This window comes from Artibeus jamaicensis, unplaced genomic scaffold (assembly GCF_021234435.1).
Source record: "Artibeus jamaicensis isolate MK-2021 breed Jamaican fruit bat unplaced genomic scaffold, CSHL_Jam_final scaffold_847, whole genome shotgun sequence".
In the NCBI taxonomy this organism is placed as follows: Eukaryota; Metazoa; Chordata; class Mammalia; order Chiroptera; family Phyllostomidae; genus Artibeus; species Artibeus jamaicensis.
In genome coordinates this window covers 20,613,553-20,638,013 of record NW_026522057.1, presented here as the reverse complement: position 1 = coordinate 20,638,013, position 24,461 = coordinate 20,613,553, and the positions used below count along the sequence as shown (strand labels likewise).

The following is a 24,461-nucleotide window of genomic DNA, read 5'->3' as shown; positions in this document are numbered from 1 at the left end:
AAGCAGAGCATACACGCCGGCCAAGAGGAGGCGTGCGGCCAGGGCAGCCGCTGACTGTGCTGTGAGCCTGCCCTGGGCCCCCTCCTAATGCATAACCCCAAAGAACAGTCTCGAGAGGTCCCTGATCCGCGGTGGGCAGGCGGGTGTCCGAGGCCTTGGCTGCAGAAAGACCAGAGCCCCAGTGCACTGAGCCTGCCTTTGGCCGAGGACCAGAAAAGCACCGGGCTCCGCGTGTCTTTGGGTTCCAGCTCTTTAGGCCAAAACACTGAGAGGCCTAGCGATTTTTTTAGGAAAGATCATGTTCATTGAACGCAGCGCCCCGACTCGCTGGCCGGAAGCAGATGGGCTCCACTTGGTGCCAACAAGAGGCCCCAAGACAGTGCTCCTGACATGTCAGTCTTCCGGTGCTGACATCGGGAAGGGCTGGGCGGCCAGGGAGGAGCACTTGGCCCGTATCACTAAGGAGGAGTTTAAGCAGCAGTCGACACCTTCTTGTTCAATGTGGATTAAGTCATTCGTTTATTTCTCAAGATGTGCACACTCAAGTATTAAGTCGGCCAGGACAGCTCATGGCTCCTGGGTATGTACAGGTCCTTCGACGGCTCGGGTTACAGACAACTTCATAGCTAGTGCACCACACACACGAGATAAAACAGGAAGCCTAAAAACCCCAAGCCACTCCAAGAAAAGGTGAGGGAGGGGAGGGGGGAGTAATGACGCAGCATCCTGTGGGGAGTTGATGCACAGGAGGGAAGAGCCCAAGGGGTGGGAGGCCAGCCAGCTCCGGTCGGCAGCAGCGGTCCTGTGGGGCGGTCAGGGGACTGAGTTCAACAGGTCCTTCAGGAAGCTCTCCGGGTCGGTGATCTCGGCGAGCAGACCTGGAGCAGAGACAGAGGCTGGTCGGGAGCAGGAACACACAGCCCCTCTGAGTCACGGCTGCCGCCCTGGAGAGAACACACTGTACTCCGACAAGCCCCGACGGCGGCTGCCAGCAGGGCGGCGGTGACGGGGCAGATGGTCGCCAAGCAGACACTCCCGCTCTGTGGGAGGAGGCCTGCTCTCAGCCAGACCCTGCAGCTCGTTGGAGGTGTTACAGTGGCAGGGTCCCCCTCATGCCCTTCCCCTTAACCCGAGGGGAGCCTTCAGGAAAGGAACGTGTCCACAGCCTCCAGCACGTTCTCAGAGGGACCTGGAAGGCTGGAGGAGCAGAGAAGGGCAGTCGGACCCTGGGCTCATCTGAGCTTTGGCAGCGAGTCCTGGGGCCTTGAGTGCGCTGCTGACACTCAGGAACTGTTTCTTCAATTATGACATGGGGACAGTGACAAGTCCTTGTTTCAACACTGTGGGGATTCGATTAGGCCACATGTATGGAAGCGTCCAGTGCACAGAAGGAGCTCGGTTAGCATCAGGGCCCTTGTTGTCCACCCCTCACCAAGCAGGGGGTGCTCATTTTATTTTATTCAGTACCTGTCCAAGGGCACTTTTCCACTGTTTTCAGAGAGCAGGGGAAGGCAGGGAGGGAGGGAGGGAGGGAGGGAGGGAGAAGGAGGGAAACACGTTGATGTGAAAAAGAAACACCGGTGGGCTGCCTTCTCGTCCTGCGACCTGGGTGCGCGCCCCGACCAGAAACCGAACCCATGACCCTTGGGTCTACGGACGATGCTCCAAGCAACCGAGCCCCACCAGCCGGAGCAGGGCGCTCACGCTGAACAAACGGGCGCTGTCAAGCCCGAGGCCGGCACCAGGAGAGCTGCAGTCCTCTCTCCAAATCTGCACGAGGCAGAGAGCACTGGTGCCGATCATCACCTCCTGGTTCTGGAAGGTGTTTTTGTCCTTGCATTCAAATGGGGTGTGTCTAATGCTCTGGAATTTTCTACTAGTGTAAACAAAGTCATAAAGTCACACTGTGAAAACCCGGCCTCAGAGTGCTGGTCCCAGAGCCTCTCCGCCGACAGGCTCTCGCTCTCCCTGCTTCAGGCGGGGGCGCCGCCACGGCTGCGGGGCACCGCAAAGCCCTGCACTGAGGCGAACGCCACCCCGCCCTGCCCACCTCCCTTCTCGTGTTCACACTGACAGTCCCTGTTCAGACATCCACCAGACTCCGGGGTGACACACTCACTTGGCACTGCGGACACACACACGTGGGCTACCTGCTCCCTGGTAGGGGTCACCCCCTGGGAAGAAAGCAAGGGCGGTGGCTATGGGAAAAGTCAGGGCTGAGAAGACGCGCGTGGGGCATCCAGCGAGGCTAACAGAGCCACCTTGGGGAGCGGCGCGAGCTGCCGTGATCCAGAGAACGGGGGAGGCAGCAGGCTGCCAAAGGCCCACCCAGGACACGGTTCCCACCTAGGCCACCGCAAAGGACCGGGGCAGAAGCCCCGTCGGTCGTGGCTGAGCTGGGGAAATAGACCTCACACAGAGCACCACTCCAGACCTGTGAAAGCCCAGTCCCTAAACGACAAGCGGGACCCATGAGAAACGTCTCCCTGCCTCCTCACACGTCCCCATTGCCCCACAGCGAACGTGAGGGGAGAATGAAACAAGCCCCCAAAGAGCCAGGTGGGGGGCGTGGCCACTCTACCTCCACCCGGAGCCCACTTGGCTCAGACAGCAGTGCCGGCCCAAGAAGGCGCTGCACCCACCGTCCGAGGCAGGTGTTCCCAGGTGGCTGCCCAAGTCACCTCCCCTTGTGGCCGTGTGATGCTTGCTTATGAAAGCCAAACAGTTTTTAATGCGTCTGCAACGACCAGGTCACATCTGTCATGTGAGGAGCCTGTGTGCAGGGGACAATGGTGACCTCACCGGCTGCGGGACAAGGGGCCATCGGAGGGCGGCTCACAGGACAGGGGCTCTGAGTGCGGCCCTGCCGTGCGATCAGAGGTGCTCTGATGGTTGTCGCTGACTTTAAGAACAAGAGCTGAGATCTTGCCCGTGTCCCTGGGGCAGCTGTGACGTGAAAGGCAGGAGGGCCTGACCCCGTGGCCTGGACTGCAGGGGGTGGCCCCGCAAAGCACAAGGTCGCCGGTTTGACTCCTGGTCAGGGCACGTCAATGCCCTGGGCTGCCGGTTCAGCCAACTGATTGAAGAGGCAACGGGTCGATGTCTCCCTGCCTCTCTTTCTCCCTTTTTCCTTCTAAAAATAAGTAACTAAAACCTTTAAAAAAGAGAAGAGGCGGGAGGAAGACGAGTAAGCTCCACGTTCCTTCCCTGAACTTCCATCGAAAGCGAGGGACCAGGAGGGGCTCTGCCAATGTTCCAGCTGTGCTCCACTGGAAGCTTCAGAGCCTGTCACCCCACCACAAAGTGGGGTGACCACGCTCCCTACCTCACCCAGGGCTGCCTGGCAGACGATGAGCGCAGGCCTGGAGCGCAGCGAGGCCCCAGTGCGCGCCAGAGCAGCCGCTGTCATTGCGAGAGGCTCCGTGTTTACCTCTCCCAGGCCCTCTGGTGGCTGACAGGCTAGTTCTCACCGGTGCTTCTGACAGGTGAAGGGAAAAGCTACAGCCAACCCCACGGAGACAAACGGGTTCTGCTGCGGATCTCTGAGAGACAAAACCTCGCCACTGACCAGCCACGTCGAGGAACTCCGAGAAGGTCTCCACCGGCATGAACTCCTCCTGGAAGGTCTTCAGGGCTTTGTCAGCAGCCTCGCAGATAGGCATGTCGTTGTGGCGGATGTACTCCGCCAGAGAGCAGGACCAGCCTCCCTCGGTGTTGCTGGTGGGCACCTTCTGCAAGAAGCAGCAGGAGACGGGCCCGGGGGTGGAGGGCACCGCCTCCGGCCGGGCTCATCAGCTCTGCAGAGCAGACAAAAGGCCTCCCCACTCCCTGGCTCTGCAGAGGTCCCCCTGGAGGGTGTCTTGCCCCAGAACAATGAAATTTCACCTCGCCCTTCTCTCGGCCCCTTCGTCACACACCACGCTGCTCGAACCTACAAGCCACAGCAAGTGGCTGCATTCCTTCCTCCCCACACACGTCACACGTGCGTTCCCCAAAGAGGAGGGAATCGTCAGGATGCCTTAACCGAGCCGTTTCGTTCGGATTACAAAAAAGGAACCAGCCCACGCCCTCTGACTCCTTCCAGGAAGAGAGGAGTGTCCCGTTGTAAGCTGGGCTGGTGTAAGTCACACTTGACAGGGCAATGAAGTTTATCAAAACTGCGGGAACAGGAGCAAGCAAAGGGCGACTCAGGAGGGAGGACTCGCTTGCAGCAGGGCCCAGGAGCGGGCAGGGACAGCCCAGGTCTGGGCTGGTGTGAGCCCCCCCACAGTGGGGGCAGCCACTGCCGGCCCAGGCAGGGTCAAAGCCAGCAGCACAGGTCACGGACACCCTTGCAGCCGCCCACCAAGCCTCTGATGGTGTCCTTACCTTGAACATGTTGTAAGTGAGATCGACGAGGGCCCAGAAGAGGAGGGAAGAGCGATACACAGAGTAGTCCTTCACGGTCTTGTCCGTCAGCCTGGAAAAGAAGGGCCGGCTGCCTGCGTGTCCATGTGCACATGGAAGGGAACTCACAGGGCAGGGCGAGGGACGTCACAGTCATCTGTGTCACTCCGCTCCAGCCACTCGTCTGTCTTCTCCAAAACAAGGGGCTGAGGGCAGCTTCTCAGCCCCTTCACGTGAGCCTGGATGTGGTGGTTTATTTACTACGAACGTGTCCCCTGAAAGACTCACCTTAACACGGACTCTTCCAAATCAGGGTGAGTTGGAAGAAAGGGGGACCTAGGCTGGGACACAGCAGCCAAAAGCCTAGGGCCTCCGGGCGAGGCCGAGGGCTCACGTGTTCCCCCAAGCTCAGCCCCCACACGAGCTCGTGGACTCGACAGGATCTAAGAAATGGAGCAGGAACCACGGCCCTCCCAGTCTTCACATTCCCACCACGAGAATTTCAGTCAGCAGACCTAAAGCCACCGGACAGAGCGACTGGTCCGCCACGTGCTGCATTGAGAACAGTGCGCTGGTGGCAAAGTGGCGATGAGCAGTGGCACCCTCGGTGTCCCTGTCCGGGACGGAGCGCACAACCGCCCACGCCTCCCAGCCCGGATAATCCTGAGCTGCTGACCACACCCACTGGTTTCTACCCAGTATCGATTGCTTCTACTTAATCCCTGATGCAGCCGAGGATTAAGGCCAGCCAGTCCCTGGGAACCTGGGGCTGTCTGCCCCCCTCAACAGACACCCCTGCTGTGAGGGATGGTCACACCAGGCACAGCCACCGGGAAACACAGACCAGACCAGACTCCTCTCTGCCCAGGGAGTGACGAATCAGGGCTAGAATTTGGTTTCTACCACCCAAGTCTACAAGAGGTGTCGCCTGCAACCTGGCTTCACCAGGTGGTGAGTACAGGCCAGACAGACCCTTGTCACAGACCCTTGCCCTGGAGCACCCTAGAGCGTGAGCCAACAGCGGACTGAAACTTAGTACCGTGTGCACGTGTGCTCACGTGTGTAAGCATCACAGAGAACAAGTGCAGCTGCGCTCTAACACGGCAGCTGAAACCGTGCTGTGTGGGCCCTGCGTGCCAGGTCGCTGCTGCACGGGACCGCCATCTGCTCCCGGTCGGTGCTCGCACTTCTTTCCCAAAAGTAAAGTAGCAGTAAGACAAGAGAGAGCTCCATTGCTGAAATATGCTTCCTGCGCCCTCCCTCCCCCTGAAGCCCTCCAAAGCACCCACTTTCTCCCCTGCCTGCCAAGCACAGGGGGGTGCCGCTGCCTGAGGTGAAAATGACTGTGAGGTGGGCCTGGGGGTCAGGGTGATGATCTGTTTCCATGTAAACAGGATGACAAGAAAGTCCCAGGCTCCGGTACACAAGTTCCTGGCAGAGGGACCCCTTCTCTGCGAATGTGGGACACACAGAAGAGGTCCACTTCTCTGGGGCAGGTCCCTGGAGCTCCACCACTGAGTGTCTGCCACTGCCTCCCTGCCCGTGATGCACGAAGCCTGCGCGGGCAACACTGCCCAACCAGGGGATGGCGCCTCCCAAGGCCCTTCCAGCCCGGCCTCTCCCTGGGGGGCGTCCCCACGTCGTGCCGACGCCCAGCCCCTCCACCAGTGTTTCAGGGGCCCCGCTCGGACTCCACGCCACACCAGGGCAGCCCCCCGCGGTGACTGTTTTGCCTCGGTGAGCAGCCGTCCTGAACGACCCTGCCCAACTTAATCATTTAAGGCTAATTAGTACAGGAAACTAACTGCTGCAGAGAAGAGGGCGGCTCGGGAGTGCAGCTCGCGTTGGGTTTCCTGACTGAGCTGTGACCAAACTGGCCTCTGTAACCTCCTGGGACAGTGAGGAGCCCTGGGCTCCTAACTGAAGAAACAGCTCCTGTGGGCTCAGATTCACACCTGCCACCGAGAGCCTGTGCCCAGCGGTACCCACCGTACGCGCGGCGGAAGCAGGCCAGCCTGGCTCACCAACGCCGTAGCACCCACCAGATGGAACCTGCGACTCTAGTGGTTAGTTGCCGACTAATGTTTGGAACGAGGGGTGGGTAGTCGGGAACCCAACAGGACGCGCCCCTCCTGCTCCCCACGCGGGCACTGACTGACGCGGGCCTGATGCAACTGCAGAGCGCCACCCGGTCCCCTGTGGGCTCGGGGCGCCCACGACGAGCACCCTCTGGTGAATGCCAGCTGATGGACGTGAGGAGACCAGGGTGCCAATTCAGGCACACGGCGGCCACCGCCGCCTGGACACTGCCCCATGGCCTGTCACCATCAGGGGCCTGAAAACCTGAGCTCCCTCGTTGGCCAACAAATGTGGGAATGTTCTCTTGGGTCCGGGAGAAAGCAGACTCCCAAGGACAGATCTTCCAGGAGGGAAGGTTTCCCCTGAGTGTCAGAAGCAAAGGGGCAAACGCCCCGCTGCTCTGCAGCCTGGGGTAGGCAGAGACTGCACGGGGCCACCGTGAGCGAGGGTGGTGCCCCCGGGGCCTGCCGCGCGTGCGGCCGTCGCGTGGGCATCTCGGGGGCCGCCCGCCGTTGTTCGCAGGCGCCTCTCCCCAGGCACCTCCCGTCTGACCCAACCCCCAGCACAAGGTCATGAAAACAAAGAGTACTTCCTTCTTTAGGAGGCATCCAGGTCACTGAGAAAGAGGAGAACAGCTCATGGAATGTGACAAGGACAGGACAGGAATGTGACCAAGAAGGGAGAAAACAGCTTTTAGTGATCGGAAAAGAAAAGCCCCAACCGCAGCCACACAGAGGCTTTCCTAGTCTGTGCCCCAACCAGGTGACCGGGAGACCTGTTGCCTGTCTGAGCCCAACGCCCAGATGCTCTTCCCTGCTGCCCTGCGCCTGACTGGCTTCCCCCTGAAATTTCCCAGAGATGAGCCCGGCTCTCCTTCCAGGGGCTGAGTGCCAGACTCGAAGGCAGCCAGGCACCTGCCAGCCATCGGGCCTGGACTCCTGACGGCACAAACTGAGATGGGTCGGGACTGACGACTGAGCCCAACGAGCACGCCTGCCCTCCCTCGGCACATGCACGTTGCCAGGCAGCTCTCGAACACTGGGCACACACAGTCCAGGCCACGGGGGCAGGAGGCGGCTTCCCGAAGTCAGCACTTGCTGAAGCAGGCACTAACCTGGTGGCTCCTCCCGGAGCCACTGCCCGGGCCTGAGAGGTCACCAGCAGCCTCCGCAGGATTTCCACTCGCGTGGTTCTCCACTTCTCGGGGGGCAGGATGTGCAGGGCCAGGACTGTGAAATAGTGGGGCCCGTCCACTTCAAAGGCACTCTCCACCCACTTCTCCTTGGGCTGCTCCAAAAAGCCCTGGAGGTTCTTCTCTTCTCGGGAAGTTGCTCGGGTTCTGGAACAAAAGGGGATGATGGAACCAGGGTAGACGCGAGGGACCAGCAAGAGCGGAGGAGGAGGCTGTGCTCAATTTCTCAAACGCTTGGGTCGTAGACCACTCCCACCCACCCCGACTCCCTTCCCCTCCTCCCCGAGTGCCACTGCTGCCCATCCAAGTCCATCCTGGTGGCATCTCCGCCCCCACCCCGGCTCGGCTCCCACACAAGTCCAAACCAGGGGCTCCTGCGTGCCCTGTGTATCAGGCACATCCATTAACATGCCACTGTCAGCGACTGCGTAACTCTGGAAGTAACAGCCAGCATGTTTTTACCACGGAACCTGAAGCCCAGAGAAATGAAGTGATTTTCCCAAAGTCACAAGCCAGTGAGTGGCGGCAGCCGATGCGAACCCAGAGTCCGTGACTCCCAGCCCACACTGCCTGCACCCTCCCTGACCCTGTGCAGTCTCACTAGAGCTAAGGGGTTCACACTCGGTTGGTGTCCGGTGGCTTTCCGTGGCTTGCTATTTTGTCTGTTTTCTTATGTGCCTGTGCCCTGTCTCCTCCATCAGAACCACTTCCAGGGAAGCACCACTTCTTGTTCTCACTCTTGCCTAAACTACAATGAGAATGATGATCATGAACCTGAGTGCCAGGTACCACTCTTAAGAGCTCCAGGCGAACCGTCTCATTTAACCCTCACAATGACCCTGAAACAGGCGCCAGCACTGTCCCAACCTTACAGACAAGGAAACTGCATGCAGTACAGTGAGAGTAAACAGCCTGCCCGAAGTCACGCACGGGGACAGGGAAGACCTGGACTGCGAACCCAGGCCACCGGGCTCCAGAGCCTGTCCAGCTAAGCGAACTCTGTCTTCCCTGCGTGATGGAGCCTTGGCACGTGCTCCCTGACCTGCACTGACCAGGCGTTTCTGGCTACTCTCTCTTCAAAGACCCTAGATGGTGCTCTCAGGACAAGAGTGCTGGATGCCCTGCCCAATTCTATGGTGGCGGGGGTGGGGGGACAGGGCAGGGTCCAGAATGGGAAGAGAATAAACAAACTCAGCACCAGCAGCCACGAGGATCCGTCGCCAGACGCGCAGAGGGCACTGCCAGACACGGCATCGTGGGGAAGCCGGAGCAGCGGTGCCAGGACACCTGCTCCCTGAGGAACGGCACCCATGCAACTGGGAAATGTGATCAACCTGATTTCCCACAGCTGGGGGTCAGAGGCTCGCTGTCATCGCAAGTCCCACTCAGCTCTGCTCTGGACCACGGTGTCACATACTCGCCTCAACAAAGGCAGCCACGGCCCTCTCCTGGGTCCCCTGGGACCAAGCTCACAGCAACCGGGAATGACCAGCTAGGAAAGCAGTCCATGGCGAGAAACAGGGCCTCCGTGAAGGCTGCGGGTCGGCCCCAAGCTGGCCAAGACAACCGTGACTGGCCCCCCCTCCAACTCGGGAACTTGAGCAGGAGTTAGAATGCCTAGCATTCGAGAACCTCTGACGCCTGATATCACCAGCTCCTTTCTGCTGGGCAAATCGCGCCAGCCCTATGGGTCTGCTCTCTGCCCTGGAGAACCGGGCAGTCCACTCTCCCTCCCAGCCGCCAAGAACAGACATGTCTCTGCAAAAGCCGAGGGCTCAGTCAGAGGCTGCAAGCAGGTAATTAGCACTGCTCGGCCCGAGGCAGGGTTTGGACAGTGCGAACGTCTGTGCTGTCAGCAGTGCGGTGCTTCTCCCGACAGTCTGTCTGAACAGCTGGGCAGATGATGCAATGTGCCCAGGGAGACCCGCCCGTGCGTCTTTTTAACCACGAGGCCTGCGGTCTGGAGGTCAGTCAGCCTTTTAACCCACACGGACGTGGGAGGGAAGCTGAAGACAACACCGTGGCGGAGAGAAGACCAGAAGGGACCAGAGGCAGGCTGCCCTGTGCCTGAGCTGAACTGCAGCCGCCCCGGGGGGCTGCACACGGCCTGTCGACTCTCTGCCCACTGGGTCTGGAGGACTTGCTAGAAGAGAGGGGCCTAAAACGTGAGACCATTTAATAAATCAAATCTAAGAGCTAAAGCATATTACATCTCTTCATCGGAAATCTGGGAGTGGAATGAAAACATATTCTCTACCCCTAAGTGCGTCTTTAAAATCACACTTTTACACATCCACCTACTCCACAGTGCACGTGTGGAAAAAACCTAAACCCTTCCTGGCCGCCTTCCTTCTCAGCTGACTTTCCAGATAACCTTTAACACGCCCGCCTCTCGCTCACACTTGCCAGAAACGTGGCTTAGCAGAGAGGAAACGGGGGAAGCAACTCCAGTTCCCACTCACGGACGGGTTCTTGGCTCTGCTGCGTCACCAGGATGTGAACCCTCACCTGTAACACCCGTGTGCCCCTGAAGTGACTGCACGCAGCTCCGACCCATGGCCGCCCCCATCCGAGAGAAGGGAGTCCAGCGAGGGGAAGCAGAGGCTGCATCGAAGCAGAAGCTTCACCGGTCTGGCTTCTCCCAGTTTCTGTCCCCTCTGTGCCCAGGCAGGAGACGGGACAGTTTGGGAAGGGAGTCACCTAAAAGCCACAGACGACCACTCCTACTTTGGCAAAGGCTGCCTCAGACATTCGCTCTGACGCTAACTAGGGCAAACACGGGACAGCGGGAGGTCCCGCTGGGCCAGCTGGACGCTGCCCGGGGTGGGGGGAGGTACTGACGTGTTCAGGACATAAAGCACAGTGTGAACGATGTATGGGATCAGGTGGATGTTGCTCTCCCGGCCGCCACCGCCAGTGTCTGCGCTGAACGACTGCTCCATGGCGAAGCGCAGGAAGAGCAGCTTGATGTCGTGGATGTTCAGCTGGTACGTGGGCTCCCGCTGGCCTGTGCATTCCTGGAGGTAAGTGTTGTGCCTGGGGGAAGGGGGGGCAGGACAAACGCTGACGTGGAAGCGAGCTTCCTGGCAAAAGCCCCGTTGGGAGAGCCCCCCTTGGCACCCCCTTCCCTGAGGGCTGCACCGGTCGCACACACAGACAGTGGGGCAGAAGGGAGCAGTGAGGACAAGGACTGGGGCTACCAGGAAGGGACAGCAGAGGACATTCCTTCTGCTGGGACTGAAAGTGATGTCTCCAAGCTTTAACAAGAACCCACTGGTTCTGAGGGACCCACTTCTTGATGGGTCACTGTCACAGGACAAATTGTGGCCACGTCCAAAAGTACATTTTGGAAGAAAAAAATAGAACTTACTCCTTCTGACTAATAAGGAAATCTAGCCACGAGAATCATTTCCTCAACCTCCAAACAGAAGTTCTTTCTATGTCAATTTATATTACAATCTATTACGTTTATTAACCGTGTGCCCGAGTAAGTTCCCCAACCTCTCTGTGCCCCAGTCGTCGCCTGTGGAGTGTGTGTAGCAGTGAGACACGGTGAGCAGCTCCGTATTGCCTACAGCTCCTCCCGTCACCACCACCGCCAGGCGGCTGTTCTGCGGGGAGGGCCTGGGGGGCGGCACCACCTCGGGGCCAAAACCTCACGGAAGCTTCGGCTCCTCTGCTCTGGATTTTAGGACAAGGAAGGCCTCCAAACGGCCTGACCTTCCCCATGTAACTAAGCTATTACTTTTCATTATTTAAACCTCAAAGGCACACGCTGTAGAAGGGAATGCCGGGAAATGCTGGCCTCGAGAACCAAGTCGGGCACCCCGTGTCTCATGTCCTCGGGCCAGCCAAGGAGGAGAGGCAGTGAGCAACTGGACATTCTCCGCGGTGCACCAGATGCCGAGGTGCCAGTTTCTCTCAGCAGAGTTGCTCTCCATTCCGAACAGCCCCCTCGCCAGCAAGCAGAGAGAGATGGATTCCCACTGATTCACCACTGATTCCCATCTCCTGGGAATCCCCTTCCCTACCACGCAAAATACTCAACACTCACCTTGCTAAGCAGGTGGCAAAAGCTGATTCAGGGACGTGAGGTCCCCAGACCGGAAGGAGCCCATTGCACTTGGTGTTGGCGTTCTGGAGGGCGGCACTTTCCCACTCTTCCCGGCCTCGAGCCAACCTGGGTGGGGAGGGGAGCAGGGACGCATGGCTGCTGGAGCTCATTCGGCAACCAGGCACCTGGGCAAGTGAGGTGGAGGAGGGTTTGCCACCGCTAAGGAAGCCAACCTGTGCCCCGACCCTGGGCAGAGAATTAACCATTTGTGACCCTGATATAGCAACTACAGCTTCACTACTTCAGGTAAGTAACACTGCTTTCCCCAGCCGTGGGCTAAAGCCATGAATACTTTCCCAGTCATATGGCAAGAATGACTCTGCAGCCTACATGGTTTAAGGTCGAACACCCTAGCCCTGGAGACTAAGAAATAGCATGAAAACTCCAGAGCTGGCAGTCCTGCCCCTACAAGTCCAAGGCCTTAGACAAGCAGCCCTCCTCAGTGAAGAAACAGAGGTCTGCAGCTGAAGCCGTGGGAGGGAGCGGCCCACTGAAGGAGCCAGTTCGCGAGAGCCGGGCCCACCTGACGGCTGCCAGGTGGCAGTCGTAGTGCACGATGTTGAAGTGGGACACGGTGCTGTAGCCCTGCTGCTTCCGGGGCTTGTTCTCCATCTCCTCCAAGGCTACCCGCTTGGTGAAGGTGTAAATGCCCAGGACCTTCGTGGGCTACCAGGACGACAGAAAGAGGAGGAGAGGTGAGGAGAGACTCAGGCAGGCTCTGGAAGTAGGCGAAGCAAAGCAGAAGGGACTCGGAAGTCTGCCCTTCTAGGAGGGGATAACCCAGGAGAAGGGGTGACAGCCAGCACCCCCTCTTGGCCAAGCTCTGGGCTGGGCACAGCGAAGCAACCAAACTAAGCAGATGCTATGCAGATGGAAAGGCAGAAATTTAAGTTTAAATTGCACTTTTGGCTTTGCTTTATTTATCTAAAAATAGAGAGTAAAGTGTCTCTTGATAAATTGCTTGCTCTTCCAGAACGACCAGGCAGCCTTCAAGGGCCCGGGTTACATACAGCAGGACTCACAGGGCTTGTGGCTTGCCCTTCAACAGTGTGGGTGCCGGGTAGTAAATTCAAGCTGGAGAGAAAGCGGGACCCCCCCTTTAGGCCTTCAGGGGAACAAGCAGGCCCTGAAGCGCAGAGGTCCTTGCTGCTCTGCTCCTCTCAGGTGTAACTCTGGTTGGGGAGCTGACTGCCCAGGTGTCCTGAATGGAAGCAGTGTGGTGTATTTCTAAAAGCCCAGGGCTCTGGCTCTGTGCCGTGACCTCTGCTCTCTCATCCATGAACTGGGACCTTTTACAAGTTGAAAGACAAAACCACGCAGTTGACATTAAGCGCTGGGCACAGGACCTAGCAGAGACGGGATCCAATGAGTGGCTGCTGTCTGCTGTCACAGTGACGGGGAAGACTAACGTTCCTGCCTGTAAAGAACAGTGGCCAAGAGCAGGTCTCGGCCACTCTCAGAGCAGAAAGGCCCGGGGGCGAGGGCCGCCAGCGCAGGGAGGCAGCAGGCTGCGCCACCTGGCCCAGGCCCGCACCTGGAACTTGTACCCCTCCCTGCAGATGCAGCATGTGAGGCCCGGCTCCTCGATCAGCTCCTCCATCTGCTTCAGGAGCGCCGTCTTGGTCACCACCTGGCCCTTTTCATTTGTCTGTTGGGGGAACCCCAGATGACATGTCAGGAGGGGATTTCCACAAACCCTCCCGCCCCAGCTTGGGGACACTTGGGGACAGGGCTGACCCTCCACGTACACTAAAAGGACTGTTGCACCAAAGGAAATCCCCACGGCTTCTGACGAGCGTGAAGACCCAGACCCTTTTGCCACCCTCTTCCCACAGGAACCACAGAGGCAGAGGGGCCATCCAGCTGGAAGCCTGGCAAGCTGCCACTCGCCACCAAAAGAGCCCCTCCTTTGTGCCAGCAACACCAGCTCTCAGCGGCCAAGGCTGCTTCATCACGAGTCATTTACTGTTCCCACGGGAGCCCCAACTGCCGGCAGGAAAGTGTGCTGCCTGGAGGGGCCCTCGGAGGGCTGTGCTCCCTGCGGGGCCTCAGGACAGTGAAAATGGCACAGCCCTCATGTGCAGACCTGGCTCAAAATCCCATCACCCACCTACTAGTTATGTGCCCTGGCCTGTTTATGTCACCTCTCCACCTCGGTCACTGCGTCCGGAACGGGTATGATTAATACCTCACAGAATGACACAAAGGCTTAAACAAAATCTTGCAAGTAAGGTGCCTAAGTGTAGCGTGTGGTGTACAGTACATCTTCAAGGGTTATCCTCACCACTTTTACTTTTTTGTGAACTTAAGTCCCTACCCCAAGTCTCATCTATAGAGCAGAACGGTAACAGCCACAGCCCTGAGGGCTGTTGGGAAGATTAAGGAAAGTGACGAGCCCAGCACACCCTGGTCCCTCCTTTCTCTGTCCAGCCTTCGAGCTCACCCTCCCCAGCCCCAGCTCCGCCCAACACACGAACGACTCTGCGGTGGCCATCTCCTCAACAGCAGGGCAAGAGTGAGGGCACTCGGGCGCGGGCTCACCGTCATGCCCAGGGTGCCCAGAGCCTTCTGCCGCATCGCCATGGCCATGCGCTTCTTCTCCGCCCGGGTCTCCCTGCGGGCGGCGTCGATCTTCTTGTTCACGTCGGGGTGCTCCCGCAGCGCCTCCAGCAGGTTCTCTGCCAGGGTCCCGATGCCCTCGTCACTGGACACCTGCTCCAGTTTGTGCAGGTTTGTGATGGAGTCGGTTCCAATCAGAACCTGCCAAGAAAGGACCAGAGAGACGCAGGCCCCCAGTTATCCCACCAGTGTTCTTCTGGGAGTGTAAAGGTTCAGGGAAATAGAAGGTGCACAATCTCATGTCATCTGGTCAAATTCCAACCAGACCCTTTGACTCTACACTTTGAAAGGGATGGACAAACAGGAGAGAGTTTGGCTCCACCAATGACCTTTGACCCATCACTGCGGTCTTTAGCTTCAGCACCTCCGTCCATAAGAGGTCACGCCAGGGTTCCTGCGACAATCGAGTCGGGTACCATGTAAATCGTCCAGGCACAGGGAAGGGGCTCAGGGCAGGCCCCCTGGAGAAGCAGCACCCACGGAGAGGCCTGAGCGGTGGCCTCGGGGCTGGTGCAGAGCAGAGCAGGCCCAGGACATTCACAGAGCCTCTGCTGCAGGCTCCACCAAAGGCCCTCTGGGTTCACCGAACTAAGGAGCATGGGAGTTTTCTTAACCTCCGGGTCTAGAGGTACAACTGCAAATGGGACTTGGAGCAAAAAAACACTTTAAAACATATAGCAACAGGAAACCGCTGTGCCCCAAAACACGCTCTGCACTGGTGTCGGAGGGTCCCGGGACACCGAAGGCAGGTGTGGTCTGAAAAAGCTCTCCGGGCAAGCTCGCTGGGAACAGCACCAGCTCACTGAGACCCGCACCGCCCACGCCACAGGTGAATCAATGACAGGCTCTACATGTTTGACGATAAACTGAACACAACAAAGTCAACTTGCAATGTGAAAGCTCAGCACGCAACTCAGACCACTCACTGGAGCCCGTAAATCTGTCCTCACACCTTCAAACCTGTGGCTCAGCAAAAGTATGGGGAGCCCCGTGTCTCCAGCTCCTAGACCCTGGCGGGCTGCACTCAGCACTCTGGGTGTGCGCTGAGTGTGGAGCAGCGTTCCAGGTGCTGGGGAGGTAAATCCGTACTGTCCTAGGGCTTACAGTCTCGTTAGGAGGGCAGACCGGGCATTAGGAGAAAACCCGAGGAACTCTCCCCTACCTTACTTCAAACCTCCCAGGTGCTCCCGCTCCTTCCAGCACCACCATTCACCTTGTCACCCAATCCAGAGACCAAACGGAGCCCTCATTCATCCACTTCTTCACTCCTACATGTAGTCAACCTCCGGGTCCGTTTATCCCGCCTCCCAGATCTCTGTGGAATACATTCACTCTCCACCTCGCTAACTGGTTGCCTCTGCCTAGCACAGCACAGGTACACGCTAGGAGCTCAATAAGTAAGTGTTGAAATAAAAGTGAATGACCAGAAGTGTGAATGCCAAGTACCTACCTAGATAAGCCTTATTCTAAAGAAAGTAATTCAATTTAGTAACTAATAATAAGACTGGCTACCAGCAGATCTGTTCTAAATGTACGTGTTGCCACCTCAGTCCTTTGATTTATCCATATTTAAAAGAGATGTTGCATGGGTAAGAAAAATAAGGTAAGACTCTTATGTAGGAAAAATTATTACCACAAAGATGTATTAATTACGACCATCTCCACTGAACTGAAGTTCAGAACAACAGAGATTTGGGTAAGACAGATGAAAATCTTGTCTGCAACCAAATTATTAATACCACGTTTGAGATGAGTTATCAAAACTGATACCAAGTAAGAATGCAGACCTATATTCAAGGTAGAACACTATAAACAGAGAAAACATCCAGCCCTGAGGACTCTTAAAAACTGCACATTAAAAAAAAAGAACAAAAGAAAAGACATGAACAGACATTTCACGGAAGATACACGCAGACGAAGCAAACGAAGAGACAGATACGCAGGCTCATTGGCCGCCAGCAAAATACAAATGAAAACCGCGATAACGTGTCACTACCCGGCTATGAGAACGGCTGAAAGAGAGAACAGTGACCCCCAGTGCCGGCGAGGACTCAGAGAAAGCGGCTCACGTGTGCACTGCTGTGGGGAACGCAACGTGCCGCCACCACTCTGGAAAACAGTGTGGCAGCTTCCCGTGAAGCTAAGCCTGCAACTGGCAGTTGTCCTCTTGGGCCTTCATCCTAGGGAAATGAAAGCTTACGTCCACATATAAACCTGCACACAAACATTCGGAGCAGCTTTGCTTGTAACCGCCCCACACTGGAAACAGCCCAGAAGCCCTTTAACAGGTGAACGGTCAGACAGGCTGTGGTGCATCCGCACCACGGACACCACTCGGCCATGGAAGGAACAAACGCTGCATACCACCCGGACAGATCTCCAGAAAATTATCCTAAGTGAAAAAAGCCAGCCCTGCAAAGGTTCCATGCTGCATGATTCCCTTTACATAACGTTCTTGAAATGGCAAAATTACAGAAATGGAGAACAGACCCGGGGTCAGTGGTGGTGGTGGTGGGGGATGGAGAGCGTGGGTGCGGCTCTAACGGTGCAACAGGAGGGGCCCCTGTAGTGCTGAGATTGTCCCGGAGCTGGGCTACACCGATGTCAGTACCCTGTCTGAGAGATCTGCCAGCTTTCCAAAATGTTACCACTGAGACAAACTGGGCAATGGGTACACGTAGGTATGATTTCTCTCTATTATTCCTTAACAACTGCATGTGAATCTACAATGACATCAACATAAAAAGTTTTCAGAAATCCAGCCCTGGCTGGTGTGCCTCAGTGGATTGACCTCTGGACTGCGAAGCGAAGGGTCGCTGGTTTGACTCCCCATCAGGGCACATGCCTGGGCTGCGGGCCTAATCCCCAGTAGGGGGTGCATGAGAGGCAACCACACACTGATGCTTCTCTCCCTCTCTTTCTCTCTCCCTTCCCCTCTCTCAAAAAACAAAGTCTTTAAAAAAATAAATAAATAAATATCCAGCCTGGCCACCTTCACAGACCAGTTAGGATCTACAAGGGCTAACAGGTGCCTCGGCCCCACGGGGGGCTGACAGGAAGAGCAGCAGAGGGCCTCTCTCACCGCCACGTCTTCAGCTGCCCGATGCAGAGCAGAAATTGGCGGTGATGAGGTTCCCGATGTCATGGGAACCTCAGCAAAGTGACAGGAGGGCCAGTTTCTGGCTGTACCCTTGCAGTCCCACTGCGGCTCAGCTGCCCCATGAGATAATAAAGCCCCACGTGAGCAGGAGCTGAATGAGGAAATCATAAACAGCACTCAATCCGCTGGGCCAGGTGACCCCTAAGAGTCTCTGCCCTCTAGGAGCTGCGTGCATGTGCTAGGGGAGGTCATGTCTCAAGGCTAATCCCAGCATCACTATCACTCAGTCCTGGGAGAGGGGGGGAGACAGTGTGTGGTTTCCTCACTCTGCATGTCCTGTCTGCAGAATAAGGTCTACGTGCAGGCTGGCTACTCACCTGGGTGGCAGGGTGCTGGATGGCCAAACCCCGGAGAAGCCTCAAGATGAACGGCAGGGCTGGACGAGACAAAAACTTCTTCCAGATGTCAGCATCCAAACTGCAAAGCAAAGGAAGACTCCTCAGCAGGCCGGAGAGGCAAAGGCTCCCTGGAAACCAGATGTTGACTCTGGCTCGTTTAAACGTGACCCTCAAGAGTGCCACAAAGGACCACAAAGGACCACAAAGGACCATGCAGCTCAGCTGGGAAGCAAGAGAGAGGGGTCCTCTACACAGAAACCAAAGGCTGCCGTTCAGGGACCCTGCGGCAGCTAAGGGGTCACCTTGGTAGTTTTCAGAAGAGGAGGGAGCCGTCCAAGGAGGGCAAAAGGGAACGATTATGTCAAGATGATGGAGAAGAAAAGGAACTGGGAAAGGGGAAGGAAAGCAGTCACTCTGCTGGAGCCGCCTCTTACTTCTTGGCACTGGGAATGTGCTTTTTCATGTAGTCAAGTGCATTCTGGGTGATTCCCTTCTGCAGAATCAGATCCTTCAGCTGGTGCCCGTTGCTGTTGTTCTTGATGCCGGCTGCTATTTTACAGAAGCAGTCCAGGAAGACTTTATCGTCGCCGCTGTGGTCTTCATCGTACCTAGGCGGAAGGAGGGGAGAGTCTGACGGTGTGGAAATAATCACAGGGCTGAACAACCCTCCACAGTCTGCAGGATCAACTCTAAACTCCTCGGCCTGGCATAGAGAACCTGCTCATCTGGTTCCTGTCGCTCTCCTGCCACCTGCTCCGTCGCCCAGACTCCAACATTCCCTGTGTTTTCACGCTTTCGCACACACGACGTCTGCCCGGCTTCGTCATACCCTCCTCCCACCCTACGTCCACTCACCAATTTAACACAATATACAGGGTCCAGCACAAACAACACCCCCTTTCTTTATTACAAAGCCATCAGCACGTAACTCTGTAACATAGCAACAGCACACTCAAGCACACCATATGACATTTTAGGTGAAATGTTCAAATTAAAACTATAAATGATTACACCTGTATTATTACCCTACCGACCACACTCAAGCAGGCCTTACTTCCACCAGACCCTGTATTTTAATTACAGAATCTCCAACTCAATCGAGCCCCTTAAAGACCAGCCAGACTGGCAGGAGAAACCTAACAGAAATCCCAGGGGCGCCTCCTCGGTCTCCCAGAACTAGTTCGGCGCTTTCGTGGGGGCTCTCCCTTTGCTGCATGAAATCCGAGCAACATACTTATCGAAGCTGCAGTAGGGTTTGAACCGCTCCACCAGGATCTGCATCTTCTCCAGCTCCCCGAAGGACAGGTACGGGATGATGCGCAGCAGGCCCTGGAGCACGCTGGGGTTGGAGCGCACGAAGGTGCTGTTGATCTGGTCCAGGAGCATCACGAGCTGATCTTTGTCCCCGGTCAGGAGGAGGTTGCCCTGCAATGAGAAAGAGGGGGGAAGGACAGAGGGGCCCGTAATCGGGTCAGGACTTCGGCTGTAGCACCTCCAGGGGTCACAAAGCAGCCCTAAAAGAACGGTGTCTCGGCACTTTCTGGAGAACAAAGAGTGTGAGTTCCACTTGATAAATTAATGTCTCAATTTCTGTGATGGCTCTGTTAGTAGTCTCAAGTGCTCAAAATAAACCAAAGCAGTCTCTCCCTCCCCCAGAGAATGTTACTACCTGAAACTCATCTAGTCATCTTTCTAGCCAAAACATTAGCATCCACCAGAATGGAGGAAGGTAATGGTGCAGTCGGCAGAGAGAAACTGAACTGGGAGCTGGAGACCTGGGTTCTAGGCCTCCGACTATGTAACACCAAAGAGCTCACTTCATCTTTCTAGGCCGAGTTTCCTCAACTGTAAAACAAGGGGCTGGACTAGGGCCATGTCTATCAGCTGGAACATGCCAGAACTTCATTAATGAACGCTTCTGAGTGAAAGAACACCCTTAGCAGCTTTGTTTCTTTTGAATCCTCCACTTTCAGGCTTCAATGCAATGATGTCATCATTAACTAGCTGAGCCTTGCCATTCCTGCGAGCTGAGCAGGTTCAAGTGTTCTTGTTGACACAGACACAAGCGAGCCCGCTGCTGGCAATGGGACAGGGCAGATCCTCAGTGTCTACAGATCCACGGGCCAGGCCCACTCACCTTGTCCTCACTCAGGGGCTCGGCATTGGACTCATCCAGAATGATCTCCATAATGCTCAGCACCTGCTCGGCCACAGCTGCCCCACCACTGTCCTTGCTCTCCTGCTCAGCAACCAGGGCCTGGGGGAGGAGACACAGTCACTCTGGGGCAACAACAGAGCCACTCACTGCTGATGCTGCCTGCTCCTCAGACACCCTTCATGGCCTCGTTTCCCAGACCAGAGCCTGTCCAAGTGTGCATGTGTGTGCGTGTCCTCAGAGTGACACCAGTACGCAGGCCTTTGAGGAGGGTGAAAGTGCCAGGTTCCAGAGTGCTCTCTGGTTGCCCCGAGGTGAGCAGCACTACTTTCCACTGGTGTATGGTCTGGAGTGTTTTAAGAACTAACTTCCTCTGCCTGTGATCTAAACCCAGAAAGGGGACAAGGAAGATCTTGGGTGTCATGGCAGCAGCATGGGGGTGAGCCGGCAGGAAGAGGAGGGACAGGATCTGAACGATCCTGAATGAGCCTCTGCACCAGTCGGACAGATAAACGACGGGCTTGGAGGCCACAGACCCATTTCGTCTGTGTCCAGAATGAGCTGTTTTTCTCCCACCCAGGACCCCAAGACTCAGTCTTTATCTCTTGCAGCCCACACTCTTTACCAAGTTTAGCGTCCCCAGCATGACGTTCAAAGTGTTCATTTCCAGCTTGACCAGCTGCTGCCGGTTGACTTTCACCTTCACACAGTAACTGAACAATTTCAGGAGCACCTGACAAGAAAAGCCAGTCAAAACCCAGGAGACCATCTGAGAGTGTAGGTGTGGGGACAAGCAGGAAGGGATGTTTGCAAGAGGCTATGTATTGTCAGCAGGTCCTCCCAAAACCCAGGAGACACAGAGGGACATAATCCTTAAGGGGACATGGTAAGGTGGCTGGGACCTCACGCCAGCTAGGTATTTTAAACAGCAGTGTTCTCTAGCAGTCGCCCTTGTGGGCTTGGTGAATCTCTTACCACCTCTAAACCTACAGCAGACACCAAATTCCTAATGGAGCAGGTGATGCTCCGCTGTCTTGGGGGAAATCCTGGTACTAACTCTGAACTAACAGTCAACAGGGAGACTCCAAAGCTCATGGCCTATGGGGGCTCAGAACCATGTAGGTCATTTAAAACGTGGGCACAGTGATGTGTGACCTCGCTCACACCCACTGGAGGTAATAATCGTAGTGTGATACTTGTACTGCCATTGGAATCCTCTGCTCTTTAGTAATGAAACAGACGAGTAAGCAAACAGAATCCTACAAGAAGTGAAAGGGTTACTTATAAATCCATTTAAAAAGAAATAATAATTACAGACCCAGTACGGTCTTTTGTAGGGAAAGACCATTAGAAAGGGTTTCACAGGTCACTACAGGGACATGGCAGAAGGCTGCCATCACGCTGGTGTTTTGGCCCATCACACGTGGGCCAGGAAGAGGGGGGCGGCGGGGGGAGAACCTGGGACGCAGAGGGCTCAGGGAAGCTGCCAGGTCCTTCACTGGCTTGCACTGGTCCATGGCACCATGCTGCCCTCTAGGGTTAAATGGCGCAATGACCATGAACTTCTTTCCACAGGGGCCTCTCCCACAGCAGAAAGCTGGTCCCACTGTACTGCCTCCAACTCACTGTTAGAAGGTGGCGTCCCTGCTTGAAATCTCGGATCCCTGCCAGCCTGTTCAGCATGCACTCCAGGCCCCCACACTGGGCCATCACGCCAGCCATCTTATACACTTCTTCTTCATCTTCTTCTTCATCTGCAGCAGAAGGGAAGCCGAGCGGAAACAGAAAAACGTGGGGACAGGAATAAACCTGACAGCCCCCCCCACCAGCTGATGGCTATTTCCCTTTTTTGTATCTCTGGTAAAGATACAGCCAATAAAAGGGGCTGATACTAGACACTAAACTACACTATCTCACTCTAGTAGCTTTTTAAAACATTCCAGTCAAGTAAAATTATTTATTCAAATATGTGAAAATACAAGTACCACAACCACTATTATAGGGGGATGCAGCGAAGTAAGCTAAAAATAAATCTGACCTCGGATCTGTTGCTAATTTGCATTCTTTTCCCCGAGGTTGGCTTTTTTCCTCCCCAATCCCAGAGGTCTGTGAATCAGACCGTAGATACCTGTTTTCTTCCTCAGTTGCGGCAGTAATCTCCCTTCAATTCTGATCAGATGTACAAGAGAGTATCTGCCCAGAACACCCCTAATCCCGGGACATGAACTGCTGACTGGTGCCAACCCCCAAATCCAGCCTGCAGCGGTTATCTGCGAAAGGGCCGTACCTGTGGTGGAGTCCAGGGACTCGATAAACTCCTCGGTGGCATCACCAAGCAGCCCCCGCATTCGATAAACAATCCTCATGGGCTCTCCCTGAGCAGAGAAAGTTGGAGAACGGTACTTGTAATCAGGCCCAGAAAAGGCAAAGAAACAGCACCTGGTCTTGGTTAACGCCTCGGCAACACGACAACTCCTATTTCTCTACAAGATGTGGACCACAGAACCTGGAATCCAAATGCGCTGCATTTCACTTAGGACACAGGTAGCAAACACAAGGCCCATGGGCTGCACCTGTTTTATCCAGCTGGGCACCTTGTTTCTCCTGGCGGCAGTGCAGAGCTCCTCGCCGCTGGTTAAGGAGTAGTTACACAGAGTCCTAAATGACATTCAGCCCTGTGAAGGGAACTGTGAAGCTGATGTGGCCCCTGGTGAAAATGAGTTTGACACCCCCAACTTAGGGGAAAGAAGGCTAACTCATTTAGCATCTGTTTAGGCCAGGAACAGCAGGAAGCCTCCTACGGACACTATCTCATTTAATAACATTAAAACTCTAGGTAACAACTCCAACAACTACTACTCATTGTTTTACTCTGTGCTAAGTCCTATGCTAATTGAGAACTTCACATTAAGCATGGATAGAACTGGAAAGCATTATGCTGAGTGAAATAAGCCAGGCGGTGAAAAACAAATACCATATGATCTCACCTTTAACAGGAACCTAATCAACAAAACAAACGAACAAGCAAAATATAACCAAAGACATTGAAAATAGAGAACAGGCTGACAGGGACCAGAGGGGAGAAGGGAGAGAATTTCAGGGGAAAAGGGGAAGGATTCACAGGAACAAGTAAAGAGGACATATGGACAAAAACTAAGGTAGGTGGAAATGGGAGGGAGGTGGGGAGCACTGGGGGGATGGGCTGGGATGGGAGTAAAAGAGAAAACTGTACTTGAATAACAATTAAAACTTTAAAAAAATGCTAACAACAACAAAAAAGAACTTCAAATTACCCTTCTGTACAAGGTTAAAGCAGCCCATTTAAAGTTACTCAGCTATCAGGCTGGGACTAATGTCAGGCCTGCATCTTTAGGACAAACTCTAACCCAGAAGGACCACTACTCAAAGAATCAAGACAAGGGAGGTCAACAGGATCAAAGAACTTTGATTCACGTCTCAGGAACCAAAAGCAAGAAAAGACGATACATCAATCTTTGCCTACGGAGAGACGAATGTCTACATGTAACCATCTGGCAAGGTGCAAATTCATGTAAACTTCCTCAGTCTAGAACCTCCCCGCTGACGGGTTAACAAGGAGGACGTCTCCGGTAATTAGAAGGTTGCAGCGCTCAGTGAACTGGAGGGTTGTGAGTGTTCACTGCACGCCAGGCAACGAGGCAGGCACTCCGCATGTCCACTGTTCTCACGTGGAGATGAGAAATGGGCACCTGAGGCCGCACTATGTGAAACGATGCCACCGCCGAGCCCATGTTCGGCATCAGGAGGAAAAAGGTCCTGGAGAGAACTTGTTAGGAAGGCTTCTCAGCTACGGATGCTCAGCGGGAGCTGAGAGGGGGGCAGCCACAGACCATGGACAGACTTAGAAGAGAGGACAGGCTTCAGTCAGTGGCTAAGGAGATGGGCTGTTCATTGGGACGTAAGAAGGGGAGTTGACGAAGCCCCAGATAATAGCTGCCATAAACCCTGGACTCGGTCAGAATAACCCCTCAGTGAATTAGGCACACTAATGTGGGGGTCGAATGATCTCAATTTCCACCTTGCCTCATGGCTCAAAAGGGGAGGTGCCCATGTGAATTCTTTGGGTTCCACGCCACCATTTACAAGAAGGCCCACAAAAGCCTGATCTGAATTTCTTATGTGCATTGGGAATTAAGTCTGTATCGTTCTGTTTTGATGCTAAAATGTCAGTGACAAGATGCACTGGAGGGGCAAGCTTCTGCAAGTCCCAGCGCCGCAGCACCAGATCTACCCGCTGGCAGCCGCCCGACAGTAAACGCTGTCCAGGACTCCCGGCACAGTGGGGAAAGGGGAGGAGCAAAAATATGTGTACGTTAAAGGCCGACAGCACACTGCCAATCTGGTTTCTTAAAATCTACAGAAATATTTGGGAGTAAGTC

General features: G+C 55.4%; 1 protein-coding gene across 5 annotated transcripts in view; it reads right to left on the bottom strand.

Moving 5' to 3' along the window:
* Nucleotides 1-500: 500 nt before the first annotated feature.
* The window catches only part of UBR4 (ubiquitin protein ligase E3 component n-recognin 4), a 118,646-nt gene continuing 94,685 nt past the window's right edge, over nucleotides 501-24,461 (bottom strand). For 4 of the 5 annotated variants that reach the window (XM_053660551.1, XM_053660554.1, XM_053660553.1 and 1 more), the window contains 16 exons: nucleotides 22,331-22,418; nucleotides 21,670-21,797; nucleotides 20,669-20,776; nucleotides 20,026-20,145; nucleotides 19,123-19,313; nucleotides 18,323-18,496; nucleotides 17,868-17,967; nucleotides 14,313-14,531; nucleotides 13,306-13,419; nucleotides 12,295-12,437; nucleotides 11,712-11,837; nucleotides 10,499-10,693; nucleotides 7,580-7,804; nucleotides 4,369-4,459; nucleotides 3,569-3,731; nucleotides 501-878 (listed from right to left, as the gene is read on the bottom strand). In XM_053660551.1, the coding sequence (XP_053516526.1) occupies nucleotides 814-878; nucleotides 3,569-3,731; nucleotides 4,369-4,459; nucleotides 7,580-7,804; nucleotides 10,499-10,693; nucleotides 11,712-11,837; nucleotides 12,295-12,437; nucleotides 13,306-13,419; nucleotides 14,313-14,531; nucleotides 17,868-17,967; nucleotides 18,323-18,496; nucleotides 19,123-19,313; nucleotides 20,026-20,145; nucleotides 20,669-20,776; nucleotides 21,670-21,797; nucleotides 22,331-22,418 (2,250 nt within the window). In that variant the 3' untranslated portion in view covers nucleotides 501-813. The remainder of the gene's footprint in view (nucleotides 879-3,568; nucleotides 3,732-4,368; nucleotides 4,460-7,579; nucleotides 7,805-10,498; nucleotides 10,694-11,711; nucleotides 11,838-12,294; nucleotides 12,438-13,305; nucleotides 13,420-14,312; nucleotides 14,532-17,867; nucleotides 17,968-18,322; nucleotides 18,497-19,122; nucleotides 19,314-20,025; nucleotides 20,146-20,668; nucleotides 20,777-21,669; nucleotides 21,798-22,330; nucleotides 22,419-24,461) is intronic. The other variant, XM_053660552.1, reaches the window with a different exon arrangement.